General features: G+C 40.7%; 2 protein-coding genes across 6 annotated transcripts in view; both read right to left on the reverse strand.

The window, feature by feature from the left end:
• The window catches only part of CLGN (calmegin), a 31017-nt gene extending 24657 nt beyond the window's left edge, over positions 1-6360 (reverse strand). For 2 of the 5 annotated variants that reach the window (XM_064450213.1, XM_064450209.1), the window contains exons 1-4: positions 6289-6360; positions 3673-3717; positions 1476-1654; positions 508-578 (exon numbers count right to left, since the gene is read on the reverse strand). In XM_064450213.1, coding sequence (XP_064306283.1) covers positions 508-578; positions 1476-1637 — 233 coding nt within the window. In that variant the 5' untranslated portion in view covers positions 1638-1654; positions 3673-3717; positions 6289-6360. Of the gene's footprint in view, positions 1-507; positions 579-1475; positions 1655-3672; positions 3718-6239 lie in introns of all 5 variants that reach the window. The other 3 variants (XM_064450211.1, XM_064450210.1, XM_064450212.1) reach the window with 3 other exon arrangements.
• A 4473-nt stretch (positions 6361-10833) lies between these two features.
• MGAT4D (MGAT4 family member D) overlaps positions 10834-13443 on the reverse strand; it is a 40142-nt gene continuing 37532 nt past the window's right edge. The window contains exon 15 of the mRNA XM_064450222.1: positions 10834-13115. Coding sequence (XP_064306292.1) covers positions 13089-13115 — 27 coding nt within the window. The 3' untranslated portion in view covers positions 10834-13088. The remainder of the gene's footprint in view (positions 13116-13443) is intronic.

Raw genomic sequence — 13443 nt, forward strand, 5'->3', positions numbered from 1 at the left:
TGGTAGTCTCATAAATATCTAAATCTTATTGAGTACAGGAAGCAATACAACAGATTTATAAAAAAGCTGCTAAAAAAAAAGAGTCTTCCACAATAGAGGTTTTATCTATAATGCTGAAGGCGCTGCCTTCTTACACATACCTAAGTGCACATGAAGAGGAAGAAAGAGTTTGCTACTGCGGTGTAATGGCTATGCACTTCACCTTGCAGCTAGTTAAACTCAGCTGGCTAAATCTTTAAACTATATTCTTTTTCTTAATATCTGTATACCCAGAGTTTATTGAAAGCTCCTTAAAACACAAAAATAGCAACATACCTGAAATGTTAACTGTCCAGCTTAACATTATGGTGTATTTGGAGCAAATATTACCAGCCTTCCCATTTCTAACCCCTGTAAAAATTAATTTTTATAAAGATAATAGCAGAAAAATGAATACAAAATAAGTCCTGCCACTATTAAGTTAAACTGCAGAAAGCAAAAGTTTATAATTTTAATGTATAAACTTACCCAGACAATACTCCATCAAAGGTTTCTGTAAAATACACCTCCCCAGTGGGTTTTGGCGTCTGGTACACAACCTAAAAGATATGTACAGATACATGCTCTAACAGAAATCACAATTTTTCATTCGAAATACACTATCACACCTCCAGAAGTAGTCCACCCAGACAGACCATGAGATTTTGTTCCTTAGAAACATCTAGCAGCATAAAACACCTTTCCCTGCCCCACCCCTCTCATTTCTATGGTTTGGGCACATCCCTCTAATAGTGAGCAGTTTCACATCTGTGAATTTTAGAAATTGCTTTCAGTGTTCAAACCTCTGAACTAAAGTACTGTTACACATCGTATGTGTAACAAACACCCAGAAAATGTACTGAACTTGCACCAATTCTCTGCTTCCCCCGTCTCTTTCTACAGGTTTTCCTACCTACTTGGCACATTACAGTTGGGCTACACAGTAAATTATTTTTTTACCTTTTTATTTTTATTAATATTGCCCACATCTGTTATGAAGTATAGCATAACAAATGCAGAAAGATTTTCTGGGAACAAAGAGAATGTCACAAGGCAGCTGTGACTGATGAAATCAAGAAACTGGTCTAAAGTCAAAATCTCAGTAAGACCAAGATGCTTTCTGCTTTCTTCTCTAGAAATGGCATGTTAGGACCTACAACAAACGGTTCTGTATCTACATTGAAGCACAGACTAGCAAAACGTTCCTCATGACTATCCATCACAGGCAGGCACATCTGATTTTACACTTCAGCATAGCAGAATCATTCATTAAGCTTGTCCTACATGTGACATAGAGCAACTGAAAAACTCAGATTGGTGGGTTTGACACCCATCAGTTGTCTGCTGCGTGTTAACTTGCTCTTTTTTAAATGCATTTGTCCACCAACTTCTCTACTAGTTACAACTACATATCTCATACCTAAACAAGCTTTATCTAAAGACTTCTGTAATCTTACCTCTAAGGAAGATTTATCTCTGTCGACATCAGCTTGTTGAGACTGCTTGTCAAAATCCTCCACTTCAACATCTGCATCCACCGTTTCTTTGTTTTCAATTTCTGCAGTCACTGAGCTAATTATCAGGACACCCAAGCACAGCCAGTCCCACTGGAAGTGCATCCTGGTTATCTGAAGAACTGAAAGTTTTAAATTTTAAATATTAAATATCGTTGCAAGGATAATATCAATACTATTTCAGTTTTATCCCAGACTTCATCTACAAGAGAAAAAAACGCTTTAAAATAATAAGAAATAAAGATGATAAAGTATGGTCACTGTAGTATTTTAGTAAAGTGCTATATCTTAATTTGAAAAATTTCTTACTACACAGCCCTGACTCAGATTCTTTTTTCCTTTTCTGTTGTCCCTACAAAAGTGCTTGTTGCCTGTTCCCTTATCTTGCCAGGCCACAAATCTAGCAAGAATTTGACTGCAGTATACATATGTTTTTAAGAACTAAGTAAGGCTGCTTTCATTTTTCTCATTCCTTAACATTCTGAACAAGTAATCAGACTGAATCAGTCTCTACGGCGTAGCAAAAAGTAACATCCCTTTCATTAGGGAAAATAAAATTGATAGATTTAGGATGTATTATTATCCACTGCCAGAATTACTCATTTGTATTTGGCTCTTTTTCCACTGCCTATGTTCAGATGAGTGCAAAGTTTATACTAGCTGTGTCAAAAGAAAGTAGAGATTGTTTCAGAAAACATTTTCTGTTTCAAAATTATCCAATAAGTGCAAAAGTTCAAGCTTAAATGCAAATATCTTTCTAATTTCAGGGAAACATTAATATCTTTAATCTGTCTAAGTATGAATGTCAATAGCAGGTAACTACCCCAGCCTTTCAATCTAATCTGCTGTGAAAAAGAAAAGATTGATGCCCAATATTTTTTGCTTCACATCTGTAACGCACACAAATCCAGTTTTATATTAGAGTATCTAGTGGTTTGGAGCAGTGCAGTATCAAGCACACGCCTGTGCAAGTTTCTTGCCAAAAATGCATCTTTCTGAAGTTGGAAATAGAAGGAAGATTCTTGATACCACTGCACAGGTATGTATCCTTTACTTCTTATTCATTTCCATCCACAGTAAGTTTAAAAAGAAAGACAAACACTGATATTTCATTTGCTGTTGTAAGATATTTTCAAACCTTGCGTGACTTTTAGCCACTACTAGTCATACCATATATTCTGTTACTGAGGCGGTTCCTGTGCCTGAGAAAGCAGTCACCCTCTGAGTTATATCATTGCTCTTTAGAGATTAAATTGTTCACCGCTACAACCCCAAATACCGCAGTAATTCAAGATACCACCTTATACTGGAGGTGTGAGTCTCCTCCTTCCTGGCTTTATCAGATTTGCCAAGCAATTCAAACACTAGAATTACACCAAACATTATCTATCTTTCAATTTATAACATCTGCAAGTTCTACCAAGCAACACATACACAGATCGAGCGGTATTAGGTCTAAAAACCCCCACACCCCAGTATGACTGTACTAAAAGTGTCCAAAAAGAAAACAAATTATTTTTTCCTTATTCCTTTTAAGATTTATTAATTTAATATTGACTGCACTGACTATATTTAGAGCCAAAACCCAGAAGTATCATAAAGAAGTGTTTCACACACTAGTACTATGACTATATCAGGAAATTATCAGAAGCTTTCCTTCTTGAGAAAAACACCTACTTTCCACAAAATGACATTAATTATGTTACCATTCTTTTCTTCTCCCCCACCATTATCCACACTCCATGCCACTTGTTGTGGGATTTTTCACCCTGCTATGTATTTTGCTTGAGAATGGCAAGTCTACGCTTCCCTCTTTTCTCAGTTATTAACACAGTGATACATACCAAAAGTTATCTGCAAATTTTATTAGGTTTTTTGTTTTTAACTAAAATTTTTTACAAAATAAATAACTAAATTGATAGGCCTCCTTGGCCAATTCCAGAACTTAAAATAATCTTGCCCTGAAGATTTAAAGTAATTCGGTTTATCACACACAAACATTCAGTCTTACGGTGTGCTTTTGAACTTAGCTTTACCACCCCCATTTTCTTGTTCTGAATTATCGTGTTAGGACAAAGAGTTGAAGAATTTCATATCAGTACCTTCCAGGACCCCTTAGTTCTTAGCTAAACTTGCCTACCTTATTTTAGCTAGTTTGTCATGCAGGTGGTCTCCTCCTCTTCTCCTAAAGCAGACAAAGAGATACATCCTTCTTTGTCAATACATTTCAGGTGTATTTTGTGTACAATCCAAAATGCATTCACTTACACAGCTGTAATTCTACTGTAACTAGCCCCATTCACTTTTGTTCCATAAACAGACTCGCATGGGCATCCAAGAAATCAGCCTAGTACTCACCTTTCCACACAGTTACCTTGCAAAATTCCTGATGCTTTCACTTCCTATATGCCGAGTCTCATCACTACTCCCTGATACTAGCCTAGGCCATTCCTAATTTCATTCAGTCTTCAATTGTATCGCTTTCAAAGACTAAACATTTAAAATAATCCCAGAAACACTGAAATACATTATCAAGAACAATTAGTTATCTCTTAATTGCCAGGTAAAGATGGATCTAAACAAGACCATTACATCCTTTACTTTTGTGAACTCTGCCACCACTACAGTCTGAGAACATAAAATAAATCTTTCAACTAAGCCAAAGAGTTTCTGGTCTCAAAATAGAACTTCACACTACACATTTAACTGTCCTTAAAACCTACTGAACTTCCCTAATTAACGCATGAAGACCTATGAAAAACTTTTCTTCTTCTTTCCTCAAGGCAACCACAAAAACAAGCCCAGAGGATCCCCACTGTTAAAAGCTCCTAGGCAGAACAAAACAAGTTATCCCAGTCTATGGCACTCACACAAACATATTTACTAGCAGTCCTGGCCTAAACACCAAATACCAGTGACTTCAACACCGTCTTTCAGGGAGCTACAACAAATAGGTCATTGCAAAACCATACATCTTGACAGTAGTTTCAATTAGGAATGTGATACTGCTATAGTATGACCCATGAGAGAACTGGGTTCAGTTTGAAAAGCTGCAATCATAGAAGCTGAGTCACAGAAGTTTATCCAATGATAATTACACCTCCAGAACGGGATTCCCAATCGCTCCTTTTGGGATGGGCAGCTTATATTCAGCTTCCTCTAGATAAACAGATTAACAATTCTGTCAATATATATGAACTTCAGATCCATTATTTTGAACTTGATTTCCACATAGCTTTATCACTCTTTACCATGGGAACACAGGTAACTACAGCACATCTACACATCAGAAGAGACATCTGAGCCAGCAGTACTATTGGGAGGAAGCTCTTGGGACTAGCAACAGCGCTGCAACAACAGCATAATATTGTACCTAAAGTAATGAGCCACTTTCTGAGACATACTAGCACTTAGGAAAGACACAGGCATAAACTGGAAGAATATTCTGACTGGACATTATAACTTCCCCCCCACCCAAGGGCAGGCAAGCCGCAGCACAGGCTGCCTAGTGTCAGTCCTCGGGGTTTTCCAAGACTGCCCAGGTAAAGCTCTGAGCAACCTGGACCAGCCTCAGAGCCTACCCTGCCGTGAGTGGCAGGTCGGAGTAGAGACCTCCTAGGGTCCCTTCACACCTGAATGATCTGATTTCTACAGAAGGTTACACAGTATGAGGATGTCAACTTGCAGGCCTCTGCACCGTAGTCTTTTGCATACTCCACAATATGCCATTATATTAATGGCATTGTTATTGCATTTGTCACAGCACAAACTAGAGGCCAGAATCTTTTAGATTATCACTAACTTTTCCTTGGACTTTGAAGAGGGTCATGCCTTTTTCATGAAACTCTCAAGAGTTCTGCACTATCAAGCAGAAAGGGAGTAAGGCTGCCATTAACAGCCTTTCTCACACGGAGTTCTAAAAGCTCCTGCATCCAGCCCCAACACAGGGGCTTTTCCTAGGGCCAAATACCAATCCCATCCAGGGCGACGGGAAGCAGTGTTCTTCCCCACCCCTTCTTCCATCCATAACCACGTGCTGCCTTACCCCTCCGCCACACAGCTGCCTCTGCATCAACCTCACCGAAGGCAGCGCCCAGCTGAAACTGCTCCATGAAAAGTACCCAGGAGTTCTTACACAACTTTTTTTTTTTGCTTTATTTTGTGTGAAAATTGTACTTTCATATCTTTCACTGAAGTGTTAAGACGTTGCACTGAAATGGATGCCAAGTGTGTAATTTAGCAATTCCTCAAGCCGCAGTGCTCTACTCGTGCAGGTGCCCTTTCAAGCTACTACTGTTAGCTTGAGTAAAACCCCCAGGAACACATTATTTTTCAATTAAAAAAAAAAAAATAATAATAAAGCAGTTAGGGCCAAGCGGCCACTGGGTGCTCGGGCCTGGGGCGCTGCCTGTTTCACAGGGGGCCGCTTTTGGGAAGCCCGGGGTGGGGGGAAGAGCGAGCTGCCCCGCCCGCCCCAGGACGGCGCGTAGCCCTGCGGGCCGCACTCCCCACGCGTGGGGCCGGGCCCCAAACCCACCCCCGCGGCTGCTCCCCCCGGAGCCCACCCCCAGGAACCGCTCCGCCGCCGGCCGTGAGGGACGGGCGGGCCGGGGGCGCCACAGCCCGGAGGACGGGCGCTGCAGGGGGCCGACACCCACCCACCCTCCCTCCCTCCCGCCGCCGCCTCTTCCCCCCCGCCCCAGTTACCGAACCCCACAGCGCGGAGAGCCTCCCGCAGCGCGGCCCCGCGGATTACCAGCGGCGGGTCCCCCTCCGCGACCCGTTAACCGAAGCCGGCCGCTTTCCCCAGCGCATCACCGACTGCGCATGCGCTCCGCCTCCCCCCGCCGCCGCTCCCAGGGATGCAGGTGCCGCCGCTCCGCCCGAGCCAATCAAGGCGAGGAGGGCGCGGCACCGCCCAATCCGCGGGCGAATCAGCACCTCAGCGAGGCGCCGCCGGGTGCCTGTGTGCCAATCGAGGGCGCCCTCCGTGCGGCCTGCGCCAATGGCGGCTCGGCCCGCGGACGCCGGCCTCCCCGCACGTGGGGCCCGAGCCAATGGCCCCGCAGCCCCTTCCCTCCCCGGGCCGCCGCGACGCCACTGGGCGCCCAGGCACGTCCCCGGCAGGCCCTGCCTCATCCCCGGCCTCAGCGCCCGACGCTCGGCCACGCTTTGAGGGAAAGCTGCCAGGAGAGATGGCAAATACGACTGCGTTGGGTTTGACCTGCATCAGTCCACGCTCCAGTGTGGACTTTCTTACATACACTTCACTGTCACGGCCATGTCAGTGTAACGTGACGTTTACGTGTGGCGGTATCGTCGTGCTCCACGCGGCTGCAGTCAGCGATCAGGGCAGATAAAGATGAGGTGGCTTCTCCGTTGCTCACTGGAGCAATTTAGCACAAATTAACACAGCCCTTTATTACAACTGGGGACTCACTCTAGCAATCCAATCTACGTTTGAGGGATCGCTAAGTGGAGCAGGAGCAGCTACTACATTAATTCCTGAATGATGCTGGGATTGTTTAGCCTAGAGAAGGGGAGGCTGAGGGGAGACCTTATCACTCTCTACACCTACCTGAGAGGAGGTTGTAGCGAGGTGGGTGTCAGTCTCTTCTCCCAAGTCACTAGTGATAGGACAAGAGGAAATGGCCTCAAGCTGCGCCAGGGGAGCTTTAGGTTGGATATTAGGAAAAATGTCTTTACTGAAAGAGTGGTCAGGCACTGGAACAGGCTGCCCAGAGAGGTGGTGGAGTCGCCATCCCTGAAGGTGTTCAAAAAACGTGTAGATGTGGCACTTTGGGACATGGTTTAGGAGGCCTGGGGGCGTTGGGTTGACAGTTGCACTTGATGATCCTAGAGATCTTTTCCAACCTTAATGACTCCATGATTCTATGATTCTATGTTTTGAAAGCCTCACCCAGGCGTGCAGGTATGGGGTTACCGCCCTGGTTCGGTTCAAGTTGTATCTTTATGCTCAGGGCAGTGCACAATTTATGAGCATTTAAAACATAATCTGTGGCATTGATACTTGAAACATGCATGAGACGGCTGAGACAAAAGTGATTCCTTGAGGGATCACAAGGAATGTAGTTGTTATTCTAGCTGCCCAGCAGCTGACAGACTGGGTCAGGGTTTGGTATGTTTGCATGTGACGTTGCATCACTTGACAACTCCCATCATCAAAGCCTTCCTCCTAGCCAAAGGCTGTACGGTTGCTGTCCTCATTCCAAACTCAGTGTTTGTTCTGGACACCAACCATCACACCAATATTTGTGTGATGAACCATAACTGTGGCCACTGCTTTGCATTCTTAGTGTTGAATCTCTTTGAAGGGTGCATCTGCAACTCTTCAGTGAAGACTGCTTTTGAAAAGTATACTCCTATGCAGCCAAGGGGACATGTCATTGCAGTATCAGCCATCCCCTCAAATGTGGCAGATTTCACTGCCCAAGAAAGTCTTATGAAGGCACATATGCAGAGCTTTTCTTTCTATTGCCTATGAAACTGTGGGTCTGTGAAAGAAAAGAAGGAAGGAAATACCAGAAATGTTGATAGCCATAAGAAAAAGAAGTACTTCTTGTAACTCTAAGCCCCTTTCAGCCAGTGCTCAGGCCACAAGAATCAGCTTTATGTTATTTGATTCCTACCATGTTGAGGAAACCGTCCTTTGGACATAAGAATTATGGCCTATACATCATTAAGCAAGGCTTCCCCCCCCCAAAATAATTCATAACTTCAGATAATTTTCATAGATTTCTCCATTTGGTTTCTGTCTACCGCATATTAGTTTGTTGACTCAGAACTGTCTGGAATTACCATTAGACTGTGTAATATGAATTGTAAATCAAAATGCTCATATTTGTTTTTGTGCTATTCTGCCTTTCAAGCATTATAAGGCCATTGTAACCTAATGCACAAGCTTAAATCTTAAATTGATTATATTTGTCTTTTGATAGTGTCATCAATACTTAAGATTGCCATAGATGATTACAACTACAAGCTCCAAAGAGCAATGGAAACTTCATGAATCAAAAAATCTCTGTCATATGATTCTATGATTCTAATGCTGATCAGAAAGATCTGCTATGCCTTTTTTCAAATCCTTATTTAATGTACTTTTGAGAAATAGTCCCATAGTCCTATAGGAACTTCAATCTTTAGACATCTCTAGCTAAAAAACAATTAAGGAACATTCTTGAGCGATTCATCAAAAACTATCGTCACAGCTTGAAATACACATACATCTTTTCAGAAGCTATTGCAGAATTAAAGATTTCTGCTTACTGCAGAATTATTTGTTAATATTCCTACAATTCGTTGTAAGGCATCTATGAAAGATATATCTGGAATCTTACATTCATGCAAATAAATAAGAGTTTAAGAAAAAAAACCTAGAACCTAAAACACTCTCAGACAAGACAATTAGTTTGTGCAACCAGTGATACAGCTAACAAATGTGTAACTTACATGTAATAGAAAAAGTAAATGTTGCGGAAAATTGGGGTCCTTGTTTATGGGATACTATCCACTTCCTCAAACACGTGAGAGAGAAGATTTTCAATTCAATAAGCAAATACATCTTCAACTTCAGATGAAATATCTCCTAATGAATTTTAATAGATGTTTCTCTTAAGAGTCTAGTCTATTCTCCGTGTACATTTAGAACACATTAGCATTTACAGTAGCTTTGTGCTTGTATTAAGCTGTGTAAACAGCCATAGTGACACTGATGAGATTAGGGGCCCACGTAATTAATGGAAATAAAAACATTTTAATAAAGCCAAGTGTGTAACTGTCTTTTGTATTGAAGACAAATGTGAGCGTTCCCCTTTTGTAAGTCCCTCAAAAGGTTTAAGACAAGAATGGAGACCACACCATTCAGAGAGACGAATAACTGCACCCCAGTGAAAATCAAAATGGGTTGAATAAACCATCATTAATATTGAATTAGCTTGAAAAATGTGCTTTCTTCCCACACAGACATTTAACCTGACGAGGTACATGTACAATGAGCCTGATGTAGTCAATATTTTGAGACTATGTTTTAAACCACATGAAAGTGCTGAAGTAAAATTTTCTGCTGAAGGAGCTTGGTGATCTGGTATGCAATCTCAAACTCCATTCATAGCTGTTTTTTGACTTCAGCATACTGCCTTTGTTTTTGTAAGTTACAGTCCCAATGCCTACACTGCAAAAACCAGTCACATGTAAAGTTAGAGGATGGTCCTTATCCCCTGGATCCGTTACCCAAACTGAAGCTTCCCACGAGGAGGCCTCTTTGCAGCCTTTAAACTGGCCTCAGCCATGGTGGGCGAAGGCGCGAGCAGGTTCAGCGTGTAGGGTTATTAAATGGAAAGCCACAGGTAGGAACTTGCTTGCTGGATGGAAAGGAAGCTGCATGTGTTCTGTAACTGCTCCTTGCCTAACAAAGACTGCTATGAACAAACCAGTTAAGCCACTGGTGCTTGTTGCTATCTACATGCAAAAGTACCTAAGCGTACTTCCATTACACTCCATTGTCTTAAACTTCCTGGGGCCGTAAATGCTCAATATTCAGCTACCAGTTCTTCAGTGAAAATCCAGGGTTCCTCTCACCGGGTTCCTTCAGCTTTATAGTGGAGCTGTGTGTGGTTCCGCAGACTGTGCAAGAAACCTCTGCACCCCACAAAGCACAGGGAAGAATCAGGACTGAGCAAAATTTTACCATTTAAGGTGCATATGCAAGCATTCATTATTTACTATGTCAATGTTTAAAACCTTGTTTACATCAAAGTAAGTGTATGGGAAGTGTATTCTGTGATTGCAATGGTTATGTAAAATATGTAAAAATAGAAAAAAAATGAATGAAGCCTAGAGCTGGCAGTGCACAATGAAAAAATTATATTTACAAAATATTTACAAAAAGTCCAGTCACTTCTTAATATAATTTGAAGTATTCTGATGGGCTTTTTGAAATTACGCTTCAACAGTTCGAAAATAAGAGGTTTTAGTAATACTGTCTATTACCTTAGTATTTTCTGTGTTTTCACAGATAAATAATCGCTCTGAAATTTCCTCCTTACAGTGACACTTCCCTGTAGCAAGTGAGCGCAAGGCAGCCTGAATGCAGACACTGCTCCCAGCTTGTGACCTTGTTGCAGTGAAAGCAATGGCAAAAGAAGATTTTTTAAAAATTATTTATTATTTATTATTATATTATATATACCATAATAATATATAATATAATATAATATAATATATAACTATTATATTAATTTTATTATTGTAAAATTTTAAGTTTTTACTAGATTATGGACTGAATTAGTAAAATGTTCTACAAGAAATGCCCTTTCTGCTTTGAATTCTAATTCTTTCATCTTTGATGGCAGGTGAAACAGGCATTATAAGAGGCAATTCAGACTACAGAGTGACAGTACAATTACAAGAACTTGCCATTCTGAAGCGTTGCGACAAGATCCTGAAGATGAAGGTAATCCCCATGACACGATGCGATTTCAGTAAGACTACTAAAAGCTATGAGATGCTAAGAACCAAACTAAGGCATCAGGAGAATATCTACACTTCAATCATTTTCATACTCGCACAAGTTTCTAAAGCTCTGCAGGAAAAAAAACCCGAATGTTCTGAGGTTATCTCTCGCTTTGTCTTTTTGGGTGGAGGGCTCTATTCACTTCGATTAGTTCTAGCCCAGAGATGCTAAGGCACTTTAGGTTAAGAGAGACAATGACTTCAGAGAACTCAATTTTGTCTTCCCTTAATGCAATCTAAGTTGTGTTTTATTCCCTTGTACAAGTTTTCATGACTAAATGTCTCAGACTCCTATATCAGCAGAGAAAAAGATGGTCTGAAAGGTGATTCTGAGCAGGGTCAGAGGGAGGCGGCTCACTAGTTCGATGCAGAGCCACTTTATTTCCCTTCACAGAATCACAGAACGGTGGGGCTTGGAAGGGGCCTCTGCAGATCATCTTGTCCAGCCCCCTGCTTGAGCAGGCACACCCAGAGCAGGGGGCACAGGAACGCGTGCGGGTTTTGAGTGTCTCCAGGGAAGGAGACTCTACAACCTTCCTGTTCCAGTGCTCTGGCACCCTCGCAGGAAAGAAGTTTCTTCTCTTCTCTCCCTAGCTGCAGTTCTAGCCACTGCTTTTTAACGATTCACTGGTCTCAGTTTCACTCAACCCTTCTTTTTATTGTAAGCACTGATGGATAAATGTATCCCTCTGTGTATCTCTAAGCACTGTGGATTACTGCATTAATTCTTAACAAGCATTAAACTCTTAACCTAATGAAGGCTGCAATATTTGGTCCAAGAAATCCATGCATACATACGTACGTATATATATCTACATGCACATATGCGTAGCACCACAGTATATAAACAATACTGTAAATAATCAAAATATTATTAGAGGTGGTCTAAAAAAACACCCTTCTGAAGTGTTTTAATGGAAGAAAATATCATCTTATTTTAAATAAAAACGCCCTTACATTAAGAATACAATTCTATGTTAAATTAACCCATTTAATACAAATCCATGCAAAAGTGTACAGTGCAGCTTATTTCTCGCTGTCTGCTGTTAGGCTGCAAGGCAAGTGCAGGAGAATGAGGGCGCAGTTGTGCTTCAGGTGCTAAGGAAGCGAAGCAGGAATTCTGCAGATTAGCAGGCAGATGTACTTAGTGGATTGCCATTTCCCAAAAACATTTCAAATGAGACTACTGTGGTTTACCTTTTATTTTCAAATTTATATTGAGTTTTGCCTTTTGACCAGGATTTAACTATCAGTACATACCGATTATGAAATTACAGGATCCAAAATTTGATTTAAATATATTTTCTTTCTACAAAAATATAGTTAGACATAATACCCTTATTATTTCCTGAAGTTAATTCAATGCACAATTCATTGAAGTGTTTTACAATCCTCTGAACAATACCTGTTTAAGTTTCAAGTTATTCAAATGGTAACTTGCAGGCACATACATTAAAAAAAAATTAAACATAACTTATGCTACATTAAGGCTGAAACACACTTCTGTTAAGTTCGAGATCCATTTTCATATTGTTAAGTTGTTCCTATCTCTGTGGACTGCTCTAAATACTTGCAATGAATAATGACAACTCTTCCTTCAGTTCTGCTTTCCCTCCAAAATGGACCTGTTGAAAACTGTGACCTTAATATTTTTCAGTCGTGTCTATTTTTAGTTCTGGTGAAACTTATCATACTTCTATGCTTTATTCCCTGAGATAGCCTGTAATGCCTTATCAATTGTTTATAATAATATATATTGAATGTTGCCAAGCTAAGGTGAGATTTTTATATATGACACCTTACTCAATAACATTTTATAGAAATTAATAACATAATTGGGTTCTTTATAGCTTTTAATATCCTTTATATAAAGATTTACTAGTTATCTCAACTCTTTCCTAATACACAGTATTAAGAATTAAATGGATTTGGATTTGCTCTTTTTACCCAGCCAGTTTTTCATTGCTGTTAGCCTAGTTTTCAAACAATCTGCAACCAGCGACATGTCAAAAATGCATTTTGTTTTCAGTTTTCAGATGTCTTGATAAGTACCTGAAAAAACCAAAATATATTATTTTCTAAAATCTGCAGAAGCATTGTCTGAGACATCAGCTTTTCCTTCCTTCCAACTATGGCTATAGTTTAAGGCTGTAGTAATTCTCTTCACTGAAGAGAATTCTCTACTTATTGGTTCACACACATTCAGACACTTGGGAGAAACTTGAGGAATAAAAACCCCACATGTTCATCTGAAAATGTTTGCATATTATAATTAATATCCAAGGTGGTGACTGAAAAAAGCTAGAAAAGCCTCCCTGTCTTTTGTTGGTTTGTTTATCATGACCCAAATTCTAGCGGCTATAGTTTCAGCACTGTAAAA

The sequence above is a fragment of the Phalacrocorax carbo genome, chromosome 4 (genome assembly GCF_963921805.1).
Source record: "Phalacrocorax carbo chromosome 4, bPhaCar2.1, whole genome shotgun sequence".
Lineage (NCBI taxonomy): Eukaryota > Metazoa > Chordata > Aves > Suliformes > Phalacrocoracidae > Phalacrocorax > Phalacrocorax carbo.